The 27316-nt window shown below is 52.1% G+C and overlaps 2 protein-coding genes across 2 annotated transcripts in view; one reads left to right on the top strand and one right to left on the bottom strand.

Moving 5' to 3' along the window:
• Positions 1 to 1692: 1692 nt before the first annotated feature.
• LIN37 (lin-37 DREAM MuvB core complex component) lies at positions 1693 to 22193 on the bottom strand. The gene is made up of 10 exons (XM_038126584.1): positions 22152 to 22193; positions 21990 to 22046; positions 20559 to 20628; positions 16960 to 17010; positions 15161 to 15190; positions 11204 to 11286; positions 7344 to 7495; positions 5854 to 5964; positions 3435 to 3508; positions 1693 to 1843 (listed from the first exon to the last, which is right to left on the bottom strand). The coding sequence occupies exons 2-10, from the start codon at positions 22018 to 22020 to the stop codon at positions 1762 to 1764; spliced, it is 684 nt and encodes a 227-aa protein (XP_037982512.1). The 5' UTR covers positions 22021 to 22046; positions 22152 to 22193; the 3' UTR covers positions 1693 to 1761.
• A 229-nt stretch (positions 22194 to 22422) lies between these two features.
• The window catches only part of HAUS5 (HAUS augmin like complex subunit 5), an 11080-nt gene continuing 6186 nt past the window's right edge, over positions 22423 to 27316 (top strand). Inside the window, exons 1-7 of the mRNA XM_038126501.1 lie at positions 22423 to 22625; positions 23582 to 23752; positions 24311 to 24373; positions 25324 to 25356; positions 25606 to 25630; positions 26114 to 26234; positions 27142 to 27280. Of these exons, the coding sequence (XP_037982429.1) occupies positions 23667 to 23752; positions 24311 to 24373; positions 25324 to 25356; positions 25606 to 25630; positions 26114 to 26234; positions 27142 to 27280 (467 nt within the window). The 5' untranslated portion in view covers positions 22423 to 22625; positions 23582 to 23666. The remainder of the gene's footprint in view (positions 22626 to 23581; positions 23753 to 24310; positions 24374 to 25323; positions 25357 to 25605; positions 25631 to 26113; positions 26235 to 27141; positions 27281 to 27316) is intronic.

Raw genomic sequence — 27316 nt, 5'->3', positions numbered from 1 at the left:
GGGTGATTTTGTCTGATTTTGTGTGATTTTGGGTGATTTTGGGGTGATTTTCTCTGATTTTGTGTGACTTTGGTGATTTTGGGTGATTTTGTCTGATTTTGGGGTGATTTTGTCTGATTTTGGGGTGATTTTGTCTGATTTTGTGTGATTTTGTCTGATTTTGGGGTGATTTTGTCTGATTTTGTGTGATTTTGGTTGATTTTGGGGTGATTTTGTCTGATTTTGGGGTGATTTTGTCTGATTTTGTGTGATTTTGGTTGATTTTGGGGTGATTTTTGTCTGATTTTGGGGTGATTTTGTCTGATTTTGTCTGATTTTGGTTGATTTTGGGGTGATTTTGTCTGATTTTGGGGTGATTTTCTCTGTTTTTGTCCGTTTTTCTCTGTTTTTGTCTGTTTTTCTCTGTTTTTCTCCGTTTTTCTCCGTTTTTGTCTGTTTTTCTCCGTCCCCCCGTCCCAGACGTGCTGCGCTCGGCGCTGGGGGCGGGGCTCTGGGGGCTGGGCCTGGGCGTGTGGGTGGGGCTGTTCCAGAGCCGCCGCGGCCAATGGGGAGCCCTGGGCGACGCCCTCAGCTTCACCCAGCCAATGGGAGAGCCCTGAGCCCCGGCGGCGGCCAATGGCGGCGCGGCCAGGTGAGGGCGGGGCCGGGCCGGGCCAATGGGGGAGGACGGGGGCGGGGCTCGGGCCTTCTTTGGGGTGGGGCTTTCTTCGGCCAATAGGAGAGGCTGACACTGAGGGCGGGGCTTGGAACGGCCAATGGGGGAGGACGGGGCGGGGCTTCAATGGGAGGGGGCGGGGCCTAAAGTGGCCAATGGGAGGGGCAAAATCGGGGGTGGGACTGCGCAGCCAATGGGAGAGGCTGGAGGTGGGGACGTGGCTTGGAGCGACCAATGGGAAAGGGGAGGTGGGCCATAAGTGCATTTGGGGGCGGGGCTTCTTGAAACTAATAGGAAATCAGAGTAGGTGGGGCTTGAAACATCCAATGAGAATGCACGAAATTGGGGGCGTGGCCTAAACCAGCCAAGAGCAGATGGGAAAGTGTTGGGGCGGGGCTTAAAGCGACCAATGGGAGAGGTCTGAGGGGGTGGGGCTGGATGAGCCAATGGGAGTGGAGAAGGGGCGGGGCTTCACCCAGCCAATGGGAGAGGCCTGAAGGGGTGGGGCCTCCCCCAGCCAATGAGAAAGCCCTGAGGTGAGGGTGGGGCTCAGAGCGACCAATGGGAGAGGTTGTGGGTGGGGCTTCCCTACATGGGGGCGGGGATTAGAGCAACCAATGGTGAAACAGGGGCGTGGCCAAGCCCAGCCAATGGTAAGGCAGGAAGGGGCGGGGCCTTCTGAGCAGGAAGGTAAAGATGCTGAAGTGGGTGTGGCTATCTCCAAACGGGGCGTGGCCTCAGCTCATCAAACCCCTCCCCTTCTTTCTTTCCCCAGGAGCGATGACGTCACCCCCACCCCATGGAAGCCCCGCCCCCTTTCGCAAATAAAGGCACTGACCACGCCCACACCCAAATATGGGAAGAACGGAGCTTTTATTGGGGAGGGGTCAGGGTGGGCGTGGCCAATGTGGGAGGGGTCAGGGTGGGCGTGGTTGAGGTCAGGGTGGGCGTGGCCACATGGGAGGGGCCAGGGAGGGTGTGGCAGGAGGGCATGCTTGGGATAGGCGTGGCCCGGGTGGGCGTGGCTGAGGTCAGGGTGGGTGTGGCTAATATGGGTAGGGTTGAGGTGGGTGTGGTCGATGTGGGCGTGTCCGGTGGGCGTGGCCTCACTGTCGCTCGTAGATGATGCGCAGCAGGCGCAGGCTGGGCCCGTAGCGCTGCTGCTGCCGCTGCGCCGCCTCCCGCCACCTGCCCAGTACGGACCAGTACAGACCAGTTAGAGACCAGTATAAACCAGTATGGACCAGTCAGAGACCAGTACGGACCAGTTAGAGACCAGTATAAACCAGTACGGACCAGTCAGAGACCAGTACGGACCAGTATAAACCAGTACGGACCAGTCAGAGACCAGTACGGACCAGTATAAACCAGTACGGACCAGTTAGTGACCAGTATGGACCAGTCAGAGACCAGTATGGACCAGTTAGAGACCAGTATAAACCAGTTAGAGACCAGTATAAACCAGCATGGACCAGTCAGGGACCAGTATGGACCAGTTAGAGACCAGTATAAACCAGTATGGACCAGTATGGACCAGCACGGACCAGTCAGGGACCAGTATGGACCAGTCAGGGACCAGTATGGACCAGTATGGACCAGTATAAACCAACATGGACCAGTATGAAGCAGTATGGACCAGTTAGAGAGCAGTATAAACCAGCAGGGACCAGTCAGGGACCAGTATGGACCAGTCAGGAACCAGTATGGACCAGTATAAACCAACATGGACCAGTATGAAGCAGTATGGACCAGTTAGCAGTATAAACCAGCAGGGACCAGTCAGAGACCAGTATGGACCAGCACGGACCAGTACGGACCAGTTAGAGACCAGTTAGAGACCAGTTAGGGACTAGTACGGACCAGCATGGACCAGTATAAACCAGTTCAGGCCAGTACAGACCAGTTAGAGACCAGTATGGACCAGTCAGAGACCAGTATGGGCCAGTATAAACCAGTACGGACCAGTACAGATGACGACAAGCCACTGACACCATCCCAGTCCCCCCAGGCCCCTCCCAGTCCCTCCCAGTATAGCTCAGTTCCCCCAGTCCCTCCCAGTATAACACAGTCTCCCCAGTTCCCCCAGCCTCTCCCAGTCCATCCCAGTATATCCCAGTCCTCCCAGTATATCCCAGTCCCCCCAGTCTCCCCAGTCCCCCCAGTCTCTCCCAGTATACCCCAGTCCCTCCAGTATATCCCAGTCCCTCCAGTATATCCCTGTATAACCCACTCCCCCCAGTCCCTCCCAGTCCCCCCAGTCTCCCCAGTCTCTCCCAGTCCCTCCCAGTCCCTCCCAGTCCCCCCAGTCTCTCCCAGTCCCTCCCAGTCCCTCCCAGTCCCTCCCAGTATACCCCAGTATATCCCAGTCCCCCCCAGTCCCTCCCAGTCCATCCCAGTCCCCCCAGTCTCTCCCAGTATCCCCAGTCCTCCCAGTCCCCCCAGTCCCCCCAGTATCCCCCAGTCCCTCCCAGTCCCTCCCAGTCCCCCCAGTCTCCCCAGTCCCTCCCAGTCCATCCCAGTATCCCCAGTCTCTCCCAGTCCCCCCAGTCCCCCCCAGTCCCCCCATTTTCCCCAGTCCATCCCAGTCCCCCCAGTCTCTCCCAGTCCCCCGAGTCCCCCCCAGTCCCCCCCAGTCCCTCCCAGTCCCCCCAGTCCCCCCAGTCCCCCCAGTACATCCCAGTCCCCCCAGTCCCCCCAGTATCCCCAGTATCCCCAGTCCCTCCCAGTCCCCCCAGTCTCTCCCAGTATCCCCAGTCTCCCGGTCCCGCTCCGCCCTCACCGCTGCCGGACGCGTTTCCAGCGGTCCATGTTCTTGTAGATCAGTGACGTAATCGAGGGGGCGGGGTCCAGCACCTGGGGGCGGGGCCAGCTCCGATTACATCATCGAGTGGGTGGGGCAACGGGCTGGGGGCGGGGCCTGGGCCTTGGGGTTTTTAGGGATTTTTGGGATATTTTTGGGGGATTTTGGGGGATTTTTTAGGGGATTTTTGGGATATTTTTAGGGGATGTTTGGGATATTTTCTGGGGATTTTTGGGATATTTTTATGGGATTTTTGGGATATCTTTAGGGGATTCTGGGGATATTTTTTGGGGGATTTTTGGGATATTTTCAGGGGATTTTTGGGATATTTTTAGGGGGGTTTTGGGATATTTTGGGGGGATTTTTGGGATATTTTTGGGGGATTTGGGGGATTTTTAGGGGATTTTTGGGATATTTTTTGGGGATTTTTGGGACATTTTTAAGGGATTTTTTGGGATATTTTTAAGGGATTTTTTGGATGTTTTTAGGGGATTTTTGGGTATTTTTAGGGAATTTTTGGGATATTTTTAGGGGATTTTTGGGATATTTTAAGGCATTTTTGGGGTATTTTTAGGGGATTTTTGGGATATTTTCAGGGGATTTTTGGGATATTTTTATGGGATTTTTGGGATATTTTTAGGGGATTTTTGGGACATTTTTAAGGGATTTTTTGGAACATTTTAAGGGATTTTTTGGATGTTTTTAGGGGATTTTTGGGTATTTTTAGGGAATTTTTGGGATATTTTAGGGGATTTTGGGGATATTTTTTGGGGGATTTTTGGGATATTTTTAGGGGATTTTTGGGATATTTTTAAGGGATTTTTGGGATATTTTTGAGGGATTTGGGGGATTTTTTAGGGGATTTTTGGGATATTTTTGGGGGATTTTTGGGATATTTTCGGGGGATTTGGGGGATTTTTTAGGGGATTTTTGGGATATTTTCGGGGGATTTTTGGGATATTTTTAGGGGATTTTTGGGATATTTTCGGGGGATTTTTGGGATATTTTAAGGGGATTTTTTGGATATTTTTGAGGGATTTTTGGGATATTTTAAGGGGATTTTTTGGATATTTTTGAGGGATTTTTGGGATGATTTTGGGGATTTTTGGGATATTTTAAGGGGATTTTTGGGATATTTTTAGGGGATTTTTGGGATATTTTTAGGGCATTTTTGGGATATTTTTAGGGCATTTTTGGGGATATTTTTAGGGCATTTTTGGGATACTTTTAGGAGATTTTGGCATATTTTTAAGGGATTTTTGGGATATTTTTAGACGGATTTTAGGGGTATTTTTAGGAAGATTCTTGGGATGCTTCTGGCGAATTTCGGGAATATTTTGGGGAGAAAATTGGGAGATTTTGGGGCGGATTCCGGGTGAAATTTGGGGTGATTTGGGCTGATTTTGGGGTGAATTTGAGGCTGATTTTGGGGTTGATTTTGGGGTTGCTTTTGGGGTGCATTTTAGGGTGCATTTTGAGGCTGATTTTGGGGTGATTTTGGGGTAAATTTGGAGCTGATCTGGGGTGATTTTGGGGAGCCCTTGGCCGGTTCTGGGGTGATTTTCGGGTCAATTTTTGGGGAGCCTGTGGCTGGTTTTGGGGTGAATTCAAGGTGAATTTTGGGACTGATTTTGGGCTGAACTTGGGTTGATTTTGGGGCTGATTATGGGCTGATTTTGGCTGATTTGGGGCTGATTTTGGGCTGATTTTGGGTGATTTGGGGCTGATTTTGGGGTGATTATGGGCTGATTTTGGGGCTGATTATGGGCTGATTTTGGGGTGATTTGGGTGATTTTGGGGCTGATTTTGGGCTGAATTTGGGCTGATTTTGGGGCTGATTATGGGCTGATTTTGGGTGATTTGGGGCTGATTATGGGCTGATTTTGGGCTGATTTTGGGTGATTTGGGGCTGATTATGGGCTGATTTTGGGGTTGATTTTGGGTGATTTGGGGCTGATTTTGGGCTGATTTTGGGGCTGATTTTGGGTGATTTTGGGGCTCATTTTGGGGTGATTTGGGTGATTTTGGGGCTGATTTTGGGCTGACTTTGGGCTGATTGGGGGCTGATTTTGGGCTGATTTTGGGCCGATTTTGGGGCTGATTTTGGGCTGGTTTTGGGGTGATTTGGGGGTTGATTTTGGGGCTGATTTTGGGGTGATTTTGGGGTTGATTTTTGGGCTCATTTTGGGGTGATTTTGGGGTGATTTTGGGGAGCCCTTGGCCGGTTTTAGGGTTGATTTTGTGCTGATTTTGGGCTGATTTTAGGGTGATTTTGAGCTGATTTTGGGTGATTTTGGGGCTGATTTGGGGTTGATTTTAGGGTGATTTTGGGTGATTTTGGGGCTGATTTTGGGGTTGATTTTAGGGTGATTTTGGGGTATTTTGGGGCCGGTCCCACCTGGTCGGGCGGCGCCGCTCCCTCGTCGGGGCCCAGGGGGGAGGGGACGCGCGGGGCCAGGGCGGGGCCGGGCGGGGGCAGGGCCAGCACGTCCTCGGCCGCGGGGGGGGCCTGCAACCAGTGTGGACCAGTTAGAGACCAGTATAAACCAGTACGGACCAGTTAGAGACCAGTATAAACCAGTACAGACCAGTTAGAGATCAATACAGACCAGTATGGACCAGTTAGAGACCAGTACAAACCAGTACAGACCAGTATAAACCAGTATGGACCAGTTAGAGACCAGTATAAACCAGTACAGACCAGTCAGAGATCAATACAGACCAGTATGGACCAGTATGAACCAGTACGGACCAGTTAGATACCAGAACGCAGCAATATAAACCAGTATGGACCAGTATAAACCGGTATGGACCAGTATGGACCAGTTAGAGACCAGTATGGAAATTCCCATTTTTCCCCAAAATCCCCGGTTTTGCCCCTAAAATGGCCGCTTTTCACCCTAAACCCGCAGGGGTTTGGCTCCCAGGCCCTCCCAGTATAAACCAGTATAAACCAGTATAACCCAGTATAACCCAGTCCCCTCCCAGTATAACACAATCCCTCCCAGTATAAATCACTCCCTGCCAGTATAAACCAGTATAACCCAGTCCCTCCCACTATAACCCAGTCTCTCCCAGTCCCTCCCAGTCCCTCCCAGTATAACCCAGTATAACCCAGTATAAACCAGTATAGCCCAGTCCATCCCAGCCCGTCCCAGTCTCTCCCAGTCCCCCCCAGTATAACCCAGTCCAATCCCAGTCTCTCCCAGTCCCCCCCAGTCCATCCCAGTATAACCCAGTCTCTCTACCAGTCTCTCCCAGTATAACCCAGTTCCCTCCCAGGCCCTCCCAGTCTCTTCCAGTATGTCCCAGTATAACCCAGTCCCCCCCAATCCATCCCAGTCCCTCCCAGTCCCTCCCAGTCCATCCCAGTCCCATTTCCACTCCCCAAATCCCCATTTTTCCCCCTAAAATCCCCATTTTTCGACCCCAAACGCCCAAGATGTTCTACCCCCAGCCCCTCCCAGTCCACCCCAGTACATCCCAGTATAACCCAGTGCCCCCCAGTCCATCCCAGTCCATCCCAGTATAACCCAGTGCCCCCCAGCCCATCCCAGTGCCCCCCAGCCCATCCCAGTCCCTCCCAGTACATCCCAGTATAACCCAGTGCCCCCCAGTCCCTCCCAGTACATCCCAGTATAACCCAGTGCCCCCCAGTCCATCCCAGTCCATCCCAGTCCCTCCCAGTCCATCCCAGTCCCTCCCAGTTCCATCCCAGTCCATCCCAGTCCATCCCAGTCTCTCCCAGTATATCCCAGTCCATCCCAATCCCCCCCAGTCCATCCCAGTCCATCCCAGTATATCCCAGTCCATCCCAATCCCCCCCAGTCCATCCCAGTCCATCCCAGTTCCATCCCATCCCAGTCCCTCCCAGTAGGGGGCGCTCGCCTGCTCGGGGGCGGGGCCGGGGGCGGGGCCGGGGGCGGGGCCGGGGGCGGGGCCGTGTCCGATCCAGGCGCGGCACACGGGGTACAGGGGGGTCCCGGCGGGGAACTGCGCCAGCTCCACGCTGCGGTCAAACAGCCGGATCACGAAGGAATCTGGGAAAAATGACCCCAAATTAACCCAAATTCACCCCAAACCCAGCCCGGCCAGCTCCACGCTGCGGTCAAACAGCCGGATCACAAACGAGTCTGGGGAGAAAACAGCCAAAAACGGGAAAATTCAACCCAAAATCAACCCAAACCCAGCCCGGCCAGCTCCACGCTGCGGTCAAACAGCCGGATCACGAACGAGTCTGGGAAAAATGACCCAAAATCAACCCAAAATCAACCCAAAACCACCCAAACCCAGCCCAGCCAGCTCCACGCTGCGGTCAAAGAGCCGGATCACGAAGGAATCTGGGAAAAATGACCCCAAATTAACCCAAATTCACCCCAAACCCAGCCCAAACCCAGCCCGGCCAGCTCCACGCTGCGGTCAAACAGCCGGATCACGAACGAGTCTGGGAAAAATGTCCCCAAATTAACCCAAAATCACCCCAAACCCAGCCCAAACCCAGCCCGGCCAGCTCCACGCTGCGGTCAAACAGCCGGATCACGAATGAATCTGGGAAAAATGTCCCCAAATTAACCCAAAATCACCCCAAACCCAGCCCAAACCCAGCCCGGCCAGCTCCACGCTGCGGTCAAAGAGCCGGATCACGAACGAGTCTGGGGAAAATGACCCAAAATCAGACAAATTCACCCCAAACCCAGCCCAAACCCAGCCCGGCCAGCTCCACGCTGCGGTCAAACAGCCGGATCACGAAGGAATCTGGGAAAAATGGCCCCAAATTAACCCAAAATCAACCCAAACCCAGCCCGGCCAGCTCCACGCTGCGGTCAAACAGCCGGATCACGAAGGAGTCTGGGGAGAAAACAGCCAAAAACGGGAAAATTCAACCCAAAATCAACCCAAACCCAGCCCGGCCAGCTCCACGCTGCGGTCAAACAGCCGGATCACGAACGAGTCTGGGAAAAATGACCCAAAAACGGGAAAATTCAACCCAAAACCAGCCCAAAATCAGTCCAAATCAGCAAAACTCACTGAAAATCAGTCCAAATCAGCCCAAAATGGGACCAAAATTGCCCAAAATCGACCCACATCAGCCAAAATCACCCCAAATCACCCAAAACACCCCAAAATTGGCCCAAATCAGCCCAAAATCACCCAAACACAGCCAAAATCACCCAAAACCAGCCCCAAATTGGCCCAAATCAGCCCAAAATCAGCCAATATCACCCTAAAATCAGCCAAAATCACCCCAAAATCAGCCAATATCACCCAAAATCGGCCCAAATCAGCCCAAAATTGCCCGAAAATCAGCCTGAAATTGACCCAAAGCAGCCAAAATCACCCATAACCCAAAATCACCCAAAATCAGCCCAAAACTGACCCAAATCAGCTTAAGGTCAGCCCAAAATCAGCCAAAATTGGCCCCAAATCACCCCAAGATTGGCCCAAATCAGCCCCAAATCACCCCACAGTCACCCAAAATCAGCCAAAATCAGCCCAAAATTGGCCCAAATCAGCCAATATCACCCAAAATCAGCCCAAAATTGGCCCAAATCAGCCAAAATCAGCCCAAAACCCAAAATCGCCCCAAAATGACCCAAATCAGTCCAAAATCAGCCAAAATCGGCCCAAAATCAGCCAAAATCGGCCCAAAATCAGCCATTGTGGTGCTTGGAATTCCCAACTTTTGGGTCACAATTCCCAGGTTTTGGGTGGAAATTCCCAGTTTTGGGCTCAGAATTCCCTAATTTCAGTTGGAAAGTCCCAAATTCTGGTTGGGAATTGCCAGATTTCAGCTCAGCATTCCCAATTTTGGGGTGGAAATTCCCAACTTTGGGGTCACAACTCCCATTTTCAGCTCTGATTTCCCAGTTTTTGGCTCAGAATTCCCAGTTTTGGGTTGAAATTCCCGGGTTTTGGCCCAGCATTCCCAGTTTTTAGCTCAGAATTCCATATTTTTGGCAGGAGTTCCCAGATTTTGGCTCAGAATTCCAAATTTTGGGTGGAAATTCCCACTTTGGGCTCAGCATTCCCGGTTTTTAGCTCAGCATTCCCAATTTTGGCTCCAAATTCCCAATTTTGGCTGGAAATTCCCAAATTTTGGCTCAGAATTCCAATTTTTGGCGGAAATTCCCAGTTTTTGGCTCAGAATTCCCAATTTTTGGCTCAGAATTCCCAGTTTTGGCTCCAAATCCCCAATTTTTGGAGTCACAATTCCCAATTTTGGGTGGAAATTCCCAGTTTTTGCCCCAGCATTCCCGGTTTTTGGCTCAGCATTCCCAATTTTGGCTCAGAATTCCCAATTTTTGGATGGAAATTCCCAATTTTTGGCTCAGCATTCCCAGTTTTTAGCTCAGAATTCCCAGTTTTGGGTGGAAATTCCCGGGTTTTGTCTCAGCGTTCCTGGTTTTGGATGGAAATTCCCAATTTTTGGCTCCCAATTCCCCATTTTTGGCTCAGCATTCCCGGTTTTTGCTCAGAATTCCCAATTTTTGGCTCCGAATTCCCAATTTTGGGTGGAAATTCCCAGGTTTTGTCTCAGCATTCCCAGTTTTTGGCCCAGCATTCCCATTTTTTAGCTCAGAATTCTCAATTTTGGCTGGAAATTCCCAATTTTTGGCTGGAAATTCCCAGATTTCAGCTCAGAATTCCCAATTTTGGCTCCAAATTCCCAATTTTTGGGTGCAAATTCCCAATTTTTGTCTCAGAATTCCCAATTTTGGCTGGAAATTCCCAAATTTTGGCTCAGAATTCCAATTTTTGGCGGAAATTCCCAGTTTTTGGCTCAGAATTCCCAATTTTTGGCTCAGAATTCCCAGTTTTGGCTCCAAATCCCCAATTTTTGGAGTCACAATTCCCAATTTTGGGTGGAAATTCCCAGTTTTTGCCCCGGCATTCCCGGTTTTTAGCTCAGCATTCCCAATTTTGGCTCAGAATTCCCAATTTTTGGATGGAAATTCCCAATTTTTGGCTCAGCATTCCCAGTTTTTAGCTCAGAATTCCCAGTTTTGGGTGGAAATTCCCAGGTTTTGTCTCAGCATTCCTGGTTTTGGATGGAAATTCCCAATTTTTGGCTCCCAACTCCCCATTTTTGGCTCAGCATTCCCGGTTTTTGCTCAGAATTCCCAATTTTTGGCTCCGAATTCCCAATTTTGGGTGGAAATTCCCAGGTTTTGTCTCAGCATTCCCAGTTTTTGGCCCAGCATTCCCATTTCTTAGCTCAGAATTCCCAATTTTGGCTGGAAATTCCCAATTTTTTGCTCAGAATTTCCAGTTTTGGCTCCAAATCCCCAATTTTTGGAGTCACAATTCCCAATTTTGGGTGGAAATTCCCAGTTTTTGGCCCGGCATTCCCGGTTTTTAGCTCAGAATTCCCAATTTTTGGCTGGAAATTCCCAGATTTCAGCTCAGAATTCCCAATTTTGGCTCCAAATTCCCAATTTTTGGGTGCAAATTCCCAATTTTTGGCTCAGAATTCCCAATTTTGGCTGGAAATTCCCAGATTTCAGCTCAGAATTCCCAATTTTTGGCTCAGAATTCCCAATTTTGGCTGGAAATTCCCAGATTTCGGCTCAGAATTCCCAATTTTTGGCTCAGAATTCCCAGATTTTGGCTCAGAATTCCCAATTTTGGCTGGAAATTCCCAGATTTTGGCTCAGAATTCCTGGATTTTGGCTGGAAATTCCCAGATTTTGGCTCAGAATTCCTGGATTTTCGCCCAGCATTCCCGTTTTTCCGGAAGCTTCTCTCACTCTGTCTCTGGGGGGGGGTCTCGGGCCCCTCCCCCCCCTCCCTCCTCTTCTTCCTCCTCTGCTGCGGGAAGCGCCCGGGCGGCCTGGGGGGGGGCGGAACGTTCCGGAAAATCCCGGGAAATCCCGGGAAAAACCCGGGAAAAACCCGGGAAAACCCGGAATTCCGGGGGGGGGAGGGGCCGGGAAGGGAGCGGGAAAAAATTGGGGAATTTTGGGGGGAATTTAGGGGGAGTTTGGGGAAAATTTGGGGAAAATTTGGGAATTTTGGGGGGAATTTGGGGAATTTTTAGGGAAAATTTGGGAATTTTGGGGGGAAATTGGTGAATTTTGGGAATTTAGGGGGATTTTTTAGGGAAATTCGGGAATTTTGGGGGGGATTTGATGAATTTTGGGAATTTTGGGAACTTTTTTGGATTTTTTTCGGGAATTTGGGGGTGGATTTGGGGATTTTGGGGGAATTTTTTGGGAATTTGGGAGAACCTCGGGCAAAACGGGCAAAGATTTTTGGGAATTTGGGGGAATTTTGGGGGAATTTCGGGGACTTTGGGGGAATTTTGGGAATTTTTTTGGGAAAATTTGGGAATTTTGGGATTTTTTTTGGAATTTCAGGGAACTTTTTTGGAGATTTTGGGGAATTTTGGGGCGGATTTGGGAATTTTTTGGGAATTTGGGAAGACCTCGGGCAAAAGGGGGGAAGATTTTTGGGAATTTGGGGGATTTTTTGGGAATTTGGGGGAGTTTGGGGGAATTTTGGGGGTTTTTAAGGGAAAATTTGGGAATTTCGAGGGGGATTTGATGAATTTTGGGAATTTTTGGGAACTTTTTTGGATTCTTTCGGGAATTTGGGGGAATTTCAGGGTGGATTTGGGGTTTTTTGGGGAATTTTGGGAATTTTTTAGGGGAAATTTGGGAATTTGGGGGGGATTTGATGAATTTTGGGGAATTTTAAAGGAATTTTGGGGAACTTTTTTTGGATTTTTTGGGAATTTGGGGGAATTTGGGGGTGGATTTGGGGAATTTTGGGGAAATTTGGGAATTTTGGGCAGGATTTGATGAATTTTTGGGAATTTTGGGAACTTTTTTGGATTTTTTTGGGAATTTGGGGGTGGATTTGGGGAATTTTGGGGGATTTTTTAGGGAAAATTTGGGAATTTGGGGCAGATTTGGGGATTTTTGGGGAATTTTTTGGGAATTTGGGAGGACCTCGGGCAAAACTGGGGAAGATTTTTGGGAATTTGGGGAATTTTGGGGAATTTTGGGGGACTTTTTTTGGATTCTTTCGGGAATTTGGGGGAATTTCGGGGCAGATTTGGGGAATTTTGGGGGATTTTTTAGGGAAAATTTGGGAATTTCGGGGGGGATTTGATGAATTTTGGGGATTTTTTGGGAATTTTGGGGAACTTTCTTGGATTTTTGGGGGAATTTGGGGAGATTTGGGGAATTTTGGGGGAAATTGGTGAATTTTGGGAATTTAGGGGGATTTTTTAGGGAAATTCGGGAATTTTGGGGGGGATTTGATGAATTTTGGGAATTTTGGGAACTTTTTTGGATTTTTTCGGGAATTTGGGGGTGGATTTGGGGATTTTGGGGGAATTTTTTGGGAATTTGGGAGAACCTCGGGCAAAACGGGCAAAGATTTTTGGGAATTTGGGGGAATTTTGGGGGAATTTCGGGGACTTTGGGGAAAAATTGGGAATTTTTTAGGGAAAATTTGGGAATTTGGGGATTTTTTTTGGAATTTCAGGGAACTTTTTTGGAGATTTTGGGGAATTTTGGGGCGGATTTGGGAATTTTTTGGGAATTTGGGAAGACCTCGGGCAAAACGGGCAATGATTTTTGGGAATTTGGGGGATTTTTTGGGAATTTGGGGGAGTTTGGGGGAATTTTGGGGGTTTTTAAGGGAAAATTTGGGAATTTCGAGGGGGATTTGATGAATTTTGGGAATTTTTGGGAACTTTTTTGGATTCTTTCGGGAATTTGGGGGAATTTCAGGGTGGATTTGGGGTTTTTTGGGGAATTTTGGGAATTTTGGGAATTTTTTAGGGGAAATTTGGGAATTTTGGGGGGATTTGATGAATTTTGGGGAATTTTAAAGGAATTTTGGGGAACTTTTTTTGGATTTTTTGGGAATTTGGGGGAATTTGGGGGTGGATTTGGGGAATTTTGGGGAAATTTGGGAATTTTGGGCAGGATTTGATGAATTTTTGGGAATTTTGGGAACTTTTTTGGATTTTTTTGGGAATTTGGGGGTGGATTTGGGGAATTTTGGGGAAATTTAGGGAATTTTGGGGGATTTTTTAGGGAAAATTTGGGAATTTAGGGGCAGATTTGGGGATTTTTGGGGAATTTTTTGGGAATTTGGGAGGACCTCAGGCAAAACTGGGGAAGATTTTTGGGAATTTGGGGAATTTTGGGGAATTTGGGGGAATTTTGGGGGACTTTTTAGGGGTAACTTGGGAATTTCGGGGGGGATTTGATGAATTTTTGGGAATTTTTGGGAACTTTTTTGGATTCTTTCGGGAATTTGGGGGAATTTCGGGGCAGATTTGGGGAATTTTGGGGGATTTTTTAGGGAAAATTTGGGAATTTCGGGGGGGGTTTGATGAATTTTTGGGATTTTTTGGGAATTTTGGGGAACTTTCTTGGATTTTTGGGGGAATTTGGGGAGATTTGGGGAATTTTGGGGGAAATTTGGGGGAATTTGGGGAATTTTGGGGGAATTTTTTAGGGAAATTCGGGAATTTTGGGGGGGATTTGATGAATTTTTGGGATTTTTTGGGAATTTTGGGGAACTTTCTTGGATTTTTGGGGGAATTTGGGGAGATTTGGGGAATTTTGGGGGATTTTTTAGGGAAAATTTGGGAATTTCGGGGGGGATTTGATGAATTTTTGGGATTTTTTTGGGAATTTTGGGGAACTTTCTTGGATTTTTGGGGGAATTTGGGGGAATTTGGGGAATTTTGGGGGAAATTTGGGGAATTTTGGGGGAATTTTTTAGGGAAATTTGGGAATTTTGGGGGGATTTGATGAATTTTTGGGAATTTTTTGGGAACTTTTTTGGGGTTTTCGGGAATTTGGGGAGAATTTGAGGGAATTTTGGGGCAATTTGGGGGATTTTTTTAGGCATTTTTGGGAATTCAGGAGGGGTTTGGGGGAGAATTTGGGAATTTTTGGGGAAATTCTGGGAATTTGGGATGAGGTTTGAGGGGATTTGGGGGAATTTGGGGAATTTGGGGAATTTTTTAGGGGAAATTCGGGAATTTCGAGGAGGATTTGATGAATTTTGGGGAATTTTAAAGGAACTTTGGGGAACTTTTTTGGATTTTTTCAGGAATTTGGGGAGATTTGGGGACTTGGGGGAAATTTGGGGAATTTTGGGCCAATTTTGGGAATTTTGGGGGATTTTTTAGGGAAAATTTGGGAATTTCGGGGCGGATTTGATGAATTTTGGGATTTTTTGGGAATTTTTGGAAACTTTTTTGGATTTTGGGGGGAATTTCGGGGAATTTGGGGGAATTTGGGGGGAAATTTAGGGAAAATTTGGGAATTTTTAGGGAAAATTTGGGAACTTCGGGGGAGATTTGATGGATTTTTGGGAATTTTTGGGAACTTTTTTGGATTTTGGGGGGAATTTGGGGGAATTTGGGGATGGATACGGGGAATTTTTGGGAATTTGGGAGGACCTTGAGCAAAACTGGGGAAGATTTTTGGGAATTTGGGGAATTCTGGAGAAATTTGGGGAATTTGGGGGAATTTTGGGAATTGGGGAGAGATTTTTTTGGGGGAGATTTTAGGGAATTTTGGAATTTTTGGGGGAGCTTTTGGAGAATTTGGGGCTTTTTTTTTTTTTAATTTGGGGATTTTGGGGGATTTGGGGGATTCCGAGGGGGATTTTTGGGGCAGATTTGGGGGAACTTTTGGGAATTTTGGGGAATTTGGGGGATTTTTGTCTCTCACCTCTTCCCGGGGGCGCTGGGCGAGGCCTCCCTGCCGGAAATTTGGGAATTTTGGGATCCAGGAGGGGAATTTCAAGATCCCCCATCCCAAAATCCCACATTTTTGGGGTTTCCCCTCCCAAAATCCCAAATTTTTCCAATTTCCCTCCCGAAATCCCAAATTTTGGAGGATTTCCCCACCCCAAATCCCAAATTTTGCCCCAAAACTCCCAATTTTAGGGAATTTCCCTTCCCAAAACCCCAAATTTTTGGGAATTTTCCTCCTGGAATCCCAAATTTTGCCCCAAATCCTGAATTTTTTGGGCTTTTTCCTTCCCCAAATCCCAAGTTTTGGGGTCCCCCCCCTCCCGAAATCCCAAATTTTTTGGGAATTTTCATCCCAGAATCCCAAATTTTGCCCCCAATCCCGAATTTCTGGGGGTTTTCCCTCCCCAAATCCCAAATTTTTGGGGTTCCCCCTTCCCAAAATCCCAGATTTTGCCCAAAATCCAACATTTTGGGGTCCTAGAATCCCAAATTTTTGGGGTTTTCCCCTCTCAAAATCCCAAATTTTGCTCAAAATCCCAAATTTTGCTCAAAATCCCAAATTTTTGGCTACTCTCCCTCCCAGAATCCCATTTTTTTTCCCAAAATCCCACAATTTTGGGCATTTTCCCTCCCAAAATTCCATTTTCTACCCAAAATCTTCAATTTTTGGGTATTTCCCGCCTGAAACCCCCAAATTTGGACGATTTCCCCTCCCAAAATCCCTTTTTTTTTTCCAAAAATCCAAAATTTTGGGCATTTTTCTTCCCAAAATCCCAATTATTTTCCCCAACCCAAATTTTTGGTAACTTCCCCTCCCAAACCCCAATTTCTGGGGATTTTCCCTCCCAAAAATCCCAAGCTTTTTCCCAAAATCCCCCATTTTTTGGGATTTTCCCACCCAAAATTCCATTTTTTAACCAAAAGATCCCAAATTTCAGGGAATTTTCCCTCCCAAAATCCCATTTTTCCCCCAAAAGTTCCCCAATTTTGGGGGCTGTCCCTCCCCGAACCCCAATTTTTGGGGGTTTTCCCTCCCCGAACCCCAAATTTGGGGAATTTTCCCTCCCAAAATCCCATTTCCCCCCCAAAGTTCCCAAATTTTGGGGGTTTTCCCTCCCCAAACCCCAAATTTCAGGTGATTTCCCTCCCCAAACCCCAATTTTTGGAGATTTTCCCTCCCAAAATCCCATTTTTTCCCCCCAAAGTTCCCAATTTTTAGGTGATTTCCCTCCCCAAGCCCCAATTTTTGGGGATTTTCCCTCCCCGAACCCCAAATTTGGGGAATTTTCCCTCCCAAAATCCCATTTCCCCCCCAAAGTTCCCAAATTTTGGGGGTTTTCCCTCCTCAAACCCCAAATTTCAGGAGATTTCCCTCCCAACACCCCAATTTCTGGGGATTTTCCCTCCCAAAATCCCAATTTTTCCCCCAAAGTTCCCAAATTTTGGGGGTTTTCCCTCCCAACACCCCAATTTCTGGGGATTTTCCCTCCCAAAATCCCAATTTTCCCCCCAAAGTTCCCAAATTTTGGGGGTTTTCCCTCCCCAAAGTCCCCAATTTTTGGGGATTTTCCCTCCCAAAATCCCATTTTTTCCCCCCAAAGTTCCCAAATTTTGGGGGTTTTCCCTCCCCAAAGTCCCCAATTTTTGGGTGTTTTCCTCCCAAAATCCCATTTTTCCCCCCAGAGTTCCTGGTTTTTGGGATTTTCCCTCCCCAAGCCCCAATTTTTGGGGTTTCCCTCCCCTTTCCCCATCCCGGTTTTGGGGTGCTCTTACTTGGCCGGGGGCTCCCCGGGGCCCTTCCCGGGCTCCTCCTCCAGCGGCTCCCTGAGGGAACCCCAACATTCGGGGGGGCCCAAAGCTGGGAACCCCCCGAGACCAGAACCCCAAAACCCGGAACCCCAAAATCCAGAACCCCAAAATCCAGAACCCCAAAACCCCCGAGACCAGAACCCCAAAACCCGGAACCCCAAAACCCAGAACCCCCCGAGACCGGAACCCCAAAACCCGGAACCCCAAAACCCAGAACCCCCCGAGACCAGAACCCCAAAACCCAGAACCCCAAAACCCAGAACCCCCTGAGACCGGAACCCCAAAATCGGAACCCCAAAACCCAGAACCCCCCGAGACCGGAACCCCAAAATCCGGAACCCCAAAGCTGGACTCCCCCCGAGACTGGAACCCCAAAACCCGGAACCCCAAAACCCAGAACCCCCCGAGACCAGAACCCCAAAATCCAGAACCCCAAAACCCAGAACCCCCCGAGACCAGAACCCCAAAATCCAGAACCCCAAAGCTGGGACCCCCCCCGGGACTGGAATCCCAAAGCTGGAACCCCAAAATCCAGGGGGGCTAAAAGCTGGGAACCCCAAAATCCAGAACCCCGAAATCCGGAACCCCCTGGGAGTGAAACCCCAAAATCTGGGGCCCCCTGGGACTGGAACCCCAAAATCTGGGGGGGGGCAAAGCTGGGAATGCCCCGGGACTGGAACCCCAAAATCCCAAATCCCCCCGAGATTCCCATTCCAATCCCCAAACCTTCCCTGCAACGGCCCCACAGCCCCCAAATCCCCCCCAATCCCCCCAAACTCCCCCAAAATACCCCCAAAATCTCCCCAAATCCTCCCCTAAATCCCCCCAAAATCTTCCCAAACTCCCCTAAAATGCCCCTAAATCCCCCAAAATGCACCCAAACCCCCCAAAATCCTCCCAAACCTCCCACAGTCCCCCCCAAAATCCCCATTCCAATCCCCAAACCTTCCCTGCAGCTGCCCCAAACCCCCCAAAATCTCCCCAAATTCCCCAAAATTCCCATTCCAATCCCAAAACTTTCCCTGCAACTCCCCCAAATCCCCCCCAAAATCCCCCAAATCCCTGCAAAATCCCCCCAAATCCTCCCCAAATCCCCTCAAATCCCCCCAAAATCCTCCCAAATCCCCCCAAAATCCCCCAAACCCCGCCCAAACTCCCCAAAAATGCCCCAAAATCCCCCCAAAATCCTCCCAAAATCCCCAAATTCCCCTCAAATCCCCCCAAAATCCTCCCAAAACCCCCCCAAAATCCCCTCAAATCCCCCCAAAATCCTCCCAAATGCCCCCAAACCCCCACAAAATCCCTCCAAATCCCCCCAAATCTTCCCAAAATCCCCTCAAATCCCCCCAAAATGCCCCCAAATCCCCTCAAATCCTCCCCAATGCCCCCGTATGTCCCCCAAATCTCCCAAAATCCTCCCAAAACCCCCCCAATCCTGCCAAAATCCCCTCAAATCCCCCCAAATCCCCCGAAACCTCCCCAAAATCCCTCCAAATCCCCCCAAATCTTCCCAAAATCCCCTCAAATCACCCCAAAATCCCCCCAAACCTCCCCAAAATCCCTCCAAATCCCCCCAAATCTTCCCAAAATCCCCTCAAATCACCCCAAAATCCTCCCAAAACCCCCCCAAATCCTCCCAAAACGCCCCCAAATCTCCCCAAACCCCCCCAAAATCCTCCCAAAATCCCAAATCCTCCCAAACCCCCTCAAACCTCGACAAAATCCCCCAAAATCCCTCCAAACCCCACCCAAACCTCCCCAAAATCCCTCCAAATCCCCCCAAAATCCCCTCTAATCCCCCCAAAATCCTCCCAAAATGTCCCCAAATCCCCCCAAATCCCCCCAAAATCCCCCCAAACCCCCACAAAATCTCCTCAAAACTGCCCAAATCCTCCCAAAATGCCCCCAAATCCTCCCAAACCCCACCCAAACCTCCACAAAATCCCCCCAAATCCTCCCAAAACGCCCCAAACTCCCCCAAACCCTCCCAAAATGCCCCCAAATCCTCCCAAACCTCACCCAAACCTCTCCAAAATCCCTCCAAATCCCCCCAAATCTTCCCAAAATCCCCCCAAATCCCCAAACCCCCACAAAATCCCCCCAAAATCCCCTCAAATGCCCCCAAGTCCTCCCAAAATCCCCTAAAATCCACCCAAAATCCCCTCAACCCCCCCCAAATCCCCCAAATCCCCCCAAAATCCCCTCAAATGCCCCCAAGTCCTCCCAAAATCCCCTCAAATCCCCTCAAATCCCCACAAAATCCCCCCAAAATCCCCTCAAATGCCCCAAATCTTCCCAAAATCCCCTCAAATCCCCACAAATCTTCCCAAAATCCCCCCAACCCCCCCAAATCCTCCCAAAATGCCCCGAAACCCCCCCAAATCCCCCCCAAACTCCCCCAAAATGCCCCAAAATCCCCCCCAAATGCCCCCAAGTCCTCCCAAAATCCCCTCAAGTCCCCCCAAAATCCCCTCAAGTCCCCCCAAAATCCCCTCAATCCCCCCAAAATCCCCTCAATCCCCCCCCAAATCCCCCAAATCCCCACAAAATCCCCCCAAAATCCCCTCAAATGCCCCCAAGTCCTCCCAAAATCCCCTCAAATCTCCCCAAAATCCCCCAAATCCCCACAAAATCCCCCCAAAATCCCCTCAAATGCCCCCAAATCTTCCCAAAATCCCCTCAAATCCCCCCAAAATCCCCTCAAATCCCCCAAAATCCCCTCAAATCCCCCCAAAATCCCCTCAAATGCCCCCAAATCTTCCCAAAATCCCCTCAAATCTTCCCAAAATCCCCTCAAATCTCCCCAAAATCCTCTCAAAATGCCCCCAAATTCCCCCCAAACTCCCCCAAATCCTCCCAAAATGCCCCCAAACCCCCCCAAAATCCTCCCAAAATGCCCCGAAACCCCCCCAAACCCCACCCAAACTCCCCCAAAATGCCCCAAAATCCCCCCAAAATCCCCTCAAATGCCCCCAAGTCCTCCCAAAATCCCCTCAAATCCCCCCAAAATCCCCCAAATCCCCACAAAATCCCCCCAAAATCCCCTCAAATGCCCCCAAATCTTCCCAAAATCCCCTCAAATCCCCCCAAATCTTCCCCAAACCCCCTCAAATCTCCCCAAAATCCCCTCAAATGCCCCCAAATCTTCCCAAAATCCCCTCAAATCCCCCCAAATCTTCCCAAAACCCCCTCAAATCTCCCCAAAATCTTCCCAAAATGCCCCCAAATTCCCCCCAAAATCCCCCAAATCCCCCCAAAATCCCCCCAAAATCCCCTCAAATGCCCCCAAATCTTCCCAAAATCCCCTCAAATCCCCCCAAATCTTCCCAAAATCCCCTCAAATCTCCCCAAAATCCTCCCAAAATGCCCCCAAATTCCCCAAATTCCCCCCAAACTCCCCCAAATCCTCCCAAAATGCCCCCAAATTCCCCCCAAACTCCCCCAAATCCTCCCAAAATGCCCCCAAACCCCCCCCAAATCCTCCCAAAATGCCCCGAAATCCCTCCAAACCCCACCCAAACCTCCCCAAAATCCCCCCAAACCCCCTAATCCCGGCAGCCGACCGTGTCCCGGCGCGCAGCAGCTGCTCCAGCGCGGCCTCCAGCCGGCGCCGCGCCGCCCCGGGGGACAGCTCTGGGACACGCACGGCACCATCGGGATGGGGCATTCGGGGCATTTCGGGGGGTTGGGGGGGATTTCGGGGGCGTTTGGGGGGATTTTGGGGGGCGTTTGGGTGGATTTTGGGGGCATTTGAGGAATTTTATGGGGGTTTGGGGCAGTTGCAGGGAAGGTTTGGGGACTGAAACGGAGATTTCAGGGGTTTGGGGAGGATTTTGAGGGAGTTTGGGGGGATTTTGGGGGCATTTTTGGGGATTTTGGGGGCTTTGGGGCAGTTGCAGGGAAGGTTTGGGGATTGGAATGGGAATTTTGGGGGATTTGGGGGCGTTTGGGGGATTTTGAGGGGATTTTGAGGGGCTTTGGGGCAGTTCCAGGGAAAGTTGGAGATTGAAATGGGAATCTTCGGGGGGATTTGGGGGGATTTTGGGGGATTGGGGCAGTTGCAGGGAAGGTTTGGGGACTGAAATGGCGATTTTGGGGGGGGTTTGGGGGGATTTCGGGGAGGTTTGAGGATTTGGGGGGATTTTGGGGGGATTTGGGGGCTTTGGGGCACTTGCAGGGAAGGTTTGGGGATTGGAAGGGGAAATTTTGGGGGGATTTGGGGGAATTTTGAGTGGATTTTGGGTGGATTTGGGGGATTTGGGGCATTTTGGGGGATTTGGGGAGGTTTGGGGGGACTTTGGGGGGATTTGGGGGCATTTGGGGGGATCTTGAGTGGATTTTGGGTGGATTTAGGGGGATTTGGGGGCATTTTTGGGGATTTGGGGAGGTTTGGGGAGCATTTGGGGGGATTTTGGGGGGATTTTGGGGGGATTTGAGGCAGTTGCAGGGAAGGCTGGGGATTGGAAGAGGAATTTTGGGGGGGTTTGGGGGAATTTTGGGGGATTTGGGGGGATTTTGGGGGGATTTGGGGGGGTTTGGGGGGGAGTTTGGGGAGTTTCAGGGGGATTGGGGGCATTTTGGGGGAATTTTTGGGGATTTTTGAGGTTTTGGGGGCCCTGCTCTGGAGAATTCCGAATTTTGGGGAATTTCGGGGTTCAGCTCCAGGGATTTGGGGGTTTTGAGGGTGCCGGGAGGGGTTTTAGAGAAATTTGGGGGGGAAAATTTGGGAACTGGGGGGAATTTGGGGGATCTGGGGGAGTCTGAGGGGGAATCTTGGGGGATTTGGGGGGAAATTTGGGGAATTTTTTGGCAATTTTGGGGGGGAAATTTGTGGTGTCCTGGCGGGGATTTGGGAGTAACAGGAAAATCTTTTGGGATTGGGGCGATTCCGGAGGGGATTTGAGGCATTTAGGGGTGTCCCGAGTGGGATTTTTGGGGAATTTTGGGGAATTTTGGGGTTTTTTGGGGGTTTTTGGGGTCCCGGCCGAGCTCACCTGGCTTCTCCACCTTCACCTTGGCGGCCATCCCGGCTCCGGACGCGTCTCTGGGGCCTGCCAGGGGTGGGGGGCTCGTGAGGGATCCCCAAATCCCCCAAGAACCCCCAAAAATGCCCCAAAATCGCCTCAAATCTCCCCAAAATCCGCGCCCCCCCTCACCGCCGCCCTCAGGCGCCGCCGCTTCCCGCCTTCCGCCAGCGCCGCCTCCCATTGGTCGAACCGGCTGCCAATCAAAGCTGCCAACCAATCAGCGGCCTTAAAGGCGGTACCGTGAGACGGCGCCATTTTGTCTTTTTGTAAACTACAATTCCCGTCACGCCCCGCGGCCCCATAGGCGGCTATGAGAGGCTGGACTGCAGCTCCCGTCATGCCTCGCGGCAGCAAAGGCAGCCATTGGAGCGGGGCCTACAACTCCCGTCGTGCCCTGCGGCCCCATGCCAACACATTAATGGCTCAACTACAATTCCCGTCATGCCTCGGGGCCCTAGGGTGACTCTTTGAAGCCGGGCCTACGACTCCCGTCTGGCCCGAAACCACGGCCGTGCACGCCTCCAATCGACGCCTAAACGTCCCCCCCAGACCCATAAATGCCCATAAATTTTCCCCCCCGGACCCCCCCAGCTGCCGCCCAAGGTAAGTGGCCCTCAGTGCCCACTCGGGACCCCCAAGTGCCCACAGGGACTCCTCAGTGTTCCCGGAAACCTCCCCCCACCCCCCCCCCGCCCCACACAGCCTCCACGTCTGCGCCTACAATTCCCGTGCTGCGCCGAGACTACAGCTCCCGTCATCCCCCGCGCCCCACAGAGGCCCAGCTGAGCCAGGACCGCCGCTCCCCAAGTCACCCCCTGTGCCCTCTGACCCCTAAGTTCCCCTCAAGTGCCTTTTCAGGATCCCTTAAATGGCTCCTCTGACCCGTAAGTGGCCATTCGGACGCCCTAAGTGCCCCCAGACCCCCAACTTTTCTGTTCGACCAACCTCCTGGACTACAACTCCCATCATGCCTGGCGACGCCCGTTGAGCGCCATTACGAGCACGCATACAACTCCCATCACCCCCCGCGCCCCGTAGAGAAACACTGTAGCCAGGCACACAACTCCCATCACCCCCCGCGCCCCATAGGGAATCACTGTAGCCAGGCATACAACTCCCATCATCCCCCGCGCCCCATAGAGAATCACTGTAGCCAGGCATACAACTCCCATCACCCCCCGCGCCCCATAGAGAATCACTGGAGCCAGGCACACAACTCCCATCACCCCCCGCGCCCCATAGAGAATCACTGTAGCCAGGCATACAACTCCCATCATCCTTGGCGCCCCATAGGGAATCACTGGAGCCAGGCACACAACTCCCATCACCGCCCGCGCCCCATAGAGAATCACTGTAGCCAGGCACACAACTCCCATCATCCCCCGCGCCCCATAGAGAAGCACTGTAGCCAGGCATACAACTCCCATCACCCCCCGCGCCCCATAGAGAATCACTGTAGCCAGGCATACAACTCCCATCATCCTTCGCGCACCACGGGCCGCAGTTATTCGCCTGTAACTCCCGTCATGCCCCGCGCCTCCCATTGTCCATCATTGCAGGCCCCGCCCCTCCCGCACTACAACTCCCGTGCTGCCCCGCGGCGCTTTTCCCGCGCTTTTTGCCTTCCCCTCACAGCCCCCGGCCATGATGGCGGAGGCTCTGGGGCGCTGGCTCCGGGAGGAGATGGAGATGCCGCCCTCCGCCGCTCCCTCCCCGGCCGCGCTCCGCAGGTCGGGACCACCCGGGGACCCCCTCGGGGCCGCCCTGAGGCGGGGCGAGGCCGGGGGGTTTCGGGGGGCCGGGGGTGGGAACCCCCTGAGCGCTCCCTGAGGGGGGGGTCGGGAATTTGGGGCGGCCTGAGGGGGTTTGGGGTCCCTTTGGAGGGTCCGGGGGGAGTTTTGGGGGGGCCGGGGGGATTTTGGGGTCCCTTTGAAGGGTCGTGGGTGGGTTTAGGGAGTCCTGGGGGGACTTTGGTGTCCCTTTAGAGGGTCCTGGGGCCATTTTAAGGTCCCTTTGAAGGGCGTTGGGGGGGTTTGGGGGTTTTGGGGTCGCATAGGGAGGGTCTGGAGGGGTTTTGGAAGTCCTGAGGGGACTCGGGGGGATCCTGAGGGAGTTTTGGGGTCCTTTTAGAGGGTGCTGGGGGGATTTTGGGGTCCCACTGAGGGATCTTCGAGGGTTTTGGGGCCCCTTCGGGGAGCTTTGGGGTCCTGGGTGAATTCTTGGCAACCCCAGTGAATTTTATGGTCACCCCCAAATTTTGGGGGGTGCCCAAATTCCCTCCCCTGCAGGCTCTGCTCCGGCCCCACAGCCCCCGTTTGGGATTACGTCACCCGCCACGTCCGGAACCACCGGTGAGGGGGGGACCCCAAAACTTAGGGGCTAAAAAATCCCCAAAATTGAACGGGAACCCCAAAATGTAAGGGGGGGGGGGAGTTCTTTCTTGGACTACAGCTCCCATCATGCCCCGCGGCGTCCATTGGGCCCCATTGCATGCGTGCATGCAACTCCCATGATCCCCCGCGCCCCGTTCAGCCTTATTATAGCCCTGCCTACAACTCCCAACACCCCCCGCGCCCCATAAACCTTCATTATGGCCGCGCCTACAGCTCCCATCATCCCCTGCGCCCCATAAACCTTCATTATGGCCGCGCCTACAGCTCCCATCATCCCCAGCGCCCCATGAGCCTTCATTATGGCCGCGCCTACAGCTCCCATCATCCCCAGCGCCCCATGAGCCTTCATTATGGCCGCGCCTACAGCTCCCATCATCCCCTGCGCCCCATGAGCCTTCATTATGGCCGCGCCTACAGCTCCCATCATCCCCCGCGCCCCATGAGCCTTCATTATAGCGGAGCCTACAGCTCCCATCATCCCCCGCGCCCCATGAGCCTTCATTATGGCCGCGCCTACAGCTCCCATCATCCCCCGCGCCCCATGAGCCTTCATTATGGCCGCGCCTACAGCTCCCATCATCCCCCGCGCCCCATGAGCCTTCATTATGGCCGCGCCTACAGCTCCCATCATCCCCCGCGCCCCATGAGCCTTCATTATAGCCGCGCCTACAGCTCCCATCATCCCCCGCGCCCCATGAGCCTTCATTATGGCCGCGCCTACAGCTCCCATCATCCCCCGCGCCCGTAGCGCTGTGTTGCAGCCGAGCCTACAACTCCCGTCATCCCCTGCGCCTCCCATAGAGCGTCCTTGTGCCCCCTCCCAAACCACAACTCCCGTCATGCCCCGCGGCGCTTTTCCCGCGCTTTTCCGGGTCTCCCCTCACACAATTTTTGGGGCGCCCCCACAGGAACGTGAAGAAGATCCGGGGAAACCTGCGCTGGTATCCGAAATTTTGGGGGGGTCCCCAAAAATTTGGGGGAGTTCCCAAAAATTTGGGAGCTCCTGGGATCTAAAATTGGGGGGGGGAACCTCAAAATTTGGGGGGGTTCCCAAATCTATGGGGGGACTCCGAGAATTGGGGGAGGACCCCAGAAATTCGGAGGGGGTTGCCAGAATGTGGGGGTTCACTCCTAAGTTTAAGGGGAGACGTTTGGGGGATCCCAGAGCTGTTCCTTAACTCGGGGTTCAGGTACGGGCACCTGCACGAGCTGGAGGTGAGGGGGACCCCAAAACTGGGGGGGGGGTTTGGAGAGAATTTAGGGGTTGGGTTTGGGGTGGGGAACCCAAAATTTGGGGTGATTTCCCTCAGCTTTAGGAGACATTCTGAGGCATTCCCCCAGTTTTGGGGTAATTTTGGGGTGTCCCCAAACTTTAGGGGGGTTTTGAGGGATCTCAGCCAATGCTGGGTTTTTTTGGGATCTTTTTCCAAATTTGGAGGTTCCTCAAGGGGAGTGGGGGGGGAGATCTGGGGGGGATTTAACCAAAATTTGGGGGGAATTTCCCAAAATTTAGCTCGCCAAAACTGCGGCGTCCCACAAATTTCGAGCCTCATTTTTGTGGCATTTTGGGATTTTTGTGGGATTTTCCCGAGCCTTGGAGAGTTTTGGGGATTGCGAGGGCGGTGGGGACGATCTCGGAGCGGTTCGGGTGAATTTTGGGGTGAATTCGCGAGGATTTGGGGGCGAATTCCGGCGCAGGCCGCCGCCGGTCCTCCGAGCCGCCAGGGGGCGATCAGCGCGGCGGTGGCGCGCCTCCGGAAGGAGCTGCAGGACCTGGGGGACGCCATTGCTGACGCGCAGGAAACGGCGCAGCGCCTCGGTGAGTCCGGCCGGAAACGCGGTCCCCGCACAAACGTTCCTATCCCAAATCCCCATTCCTGGGGCTCCTCACCCCCAATTTTTGGGGTCCCCCCCATCTTTAGGGTCTCGTGACCCCCCAAACCCCAAACTTGGGCTCCTTAACTCCCTCAGACCCCAAACTTGGGGTTCCTTTCCCCAACTTTGTGGTCCCTGCTGCCCCCAGAGCCCCAATTTTGGGGTCTCCCTCCATTTTAACTTTTTTAAGGGTCCCAGGTCCACCCAAATGCCCGTTTTGGGGTATTCACCCCAAATTTGGGGTCCCTGACCCCCCCAAGCCCCAAATTTTAACTCCCTACCCCCGGATTTAGGGGTATCCCCCTGTTTTAGGGTCCCTCACCCTCTCCCCACCCCAATTTTGGGGTCCCTGACACCCCAAACCCCAATACTGGGGTCCGCACCCCAATTTTTGGGATCCCCTTATCCCCCGAAACACCATTCTTGGGGTCCCAGGACCCCCCAAACCCCAATTTTGGGGTCCACACCCCCATTTTTAGGGTTCCAGGACCACCCAAACTCCAATTTTGGGGTCCCCACCCCCATTTTTGGGGTCCCAGGACCCCCAAACCCCAATTTTGGGGACCCCTTCCCCAATTTTGGGGTCCCCAACCCCATTGTTAGGGTTCCAGGACCCCCCAAACCCCAATTTTGGGGTCCCCTTCCCCAATTTTGGGTACCCCACCCCCATTTTTAGGGTTCGAGGACCCCCCAAACCCCAATTTTGGGGTCCCCTCCGCCAGTTTTGGGGTCCCAGGACCCCCCAAACCCCAATTTTGGGGACCCCACTCCCATTTTTGGGGTCCTGAACCCCCATTTTGGGGACCCCTTCCCCAATTTTGGGGTCCCTGCCCCCCTTTCTCCCCCCTCAGAGGCCTCCCTGGGGGCGGGGCAGAGCCGCAGGTGGGCGGAGCTTCGGCAAGGGGCGGAGCTTCGGCTGCTGGGGGCGGAGCCGAGCCCTGCTGGGCTGCGGGCGAGCCACCAGGGGGCGCTAAAGGCCTTCCCGCCAAGGTAAAGGGGGCGGGGCTTAGAGGGGGCGGGGCCCGG

Source organism: Motacilla alba, unplaced genomic scaffold, assembly GCF_015832195.1.
Source record: "Motacilla alba alba isolate MOTALB_02 unplaced genomic scaffold, Motacilla_alba_V1.0_pri HiC_scaffold_35, whole genome shotgun sequence".
NCBI classification, from domain to species: domain Eukaryota; kingdom Metazoa; phylum Chordata; class Aves; order Passeriformes; family Motacillidae; genus Motacilla; species Motacilla alba.
This window is presented reverse-complemented; position numbering and strand designations above follow the sequence as displayed.

Bases quoted from the DNA above. Each gene is read 5' to 3' on its own strand.
- LIN37 (XM_038126584.1), bottom strand. From the start codon at position 22,020: ATGGCCGCCAAGGTGAAGGTGGAGAAGCCAG. The intron at 15,191-16,959 runs GTAAGAGCACCC...AATTTCCGGCAG, and splicing joins CCCGGGGAGCCCCCGGCCAA to GGAGGCCTCGCCCAGCGCCC. The intron at 7,496-11,203 runs GTGAGAGAAGCT...CATTTTTCCCAG, and splicing joins GACCCCCCCCCAGAGACAGA to ATTCCTTCGTGATCCGGCTG.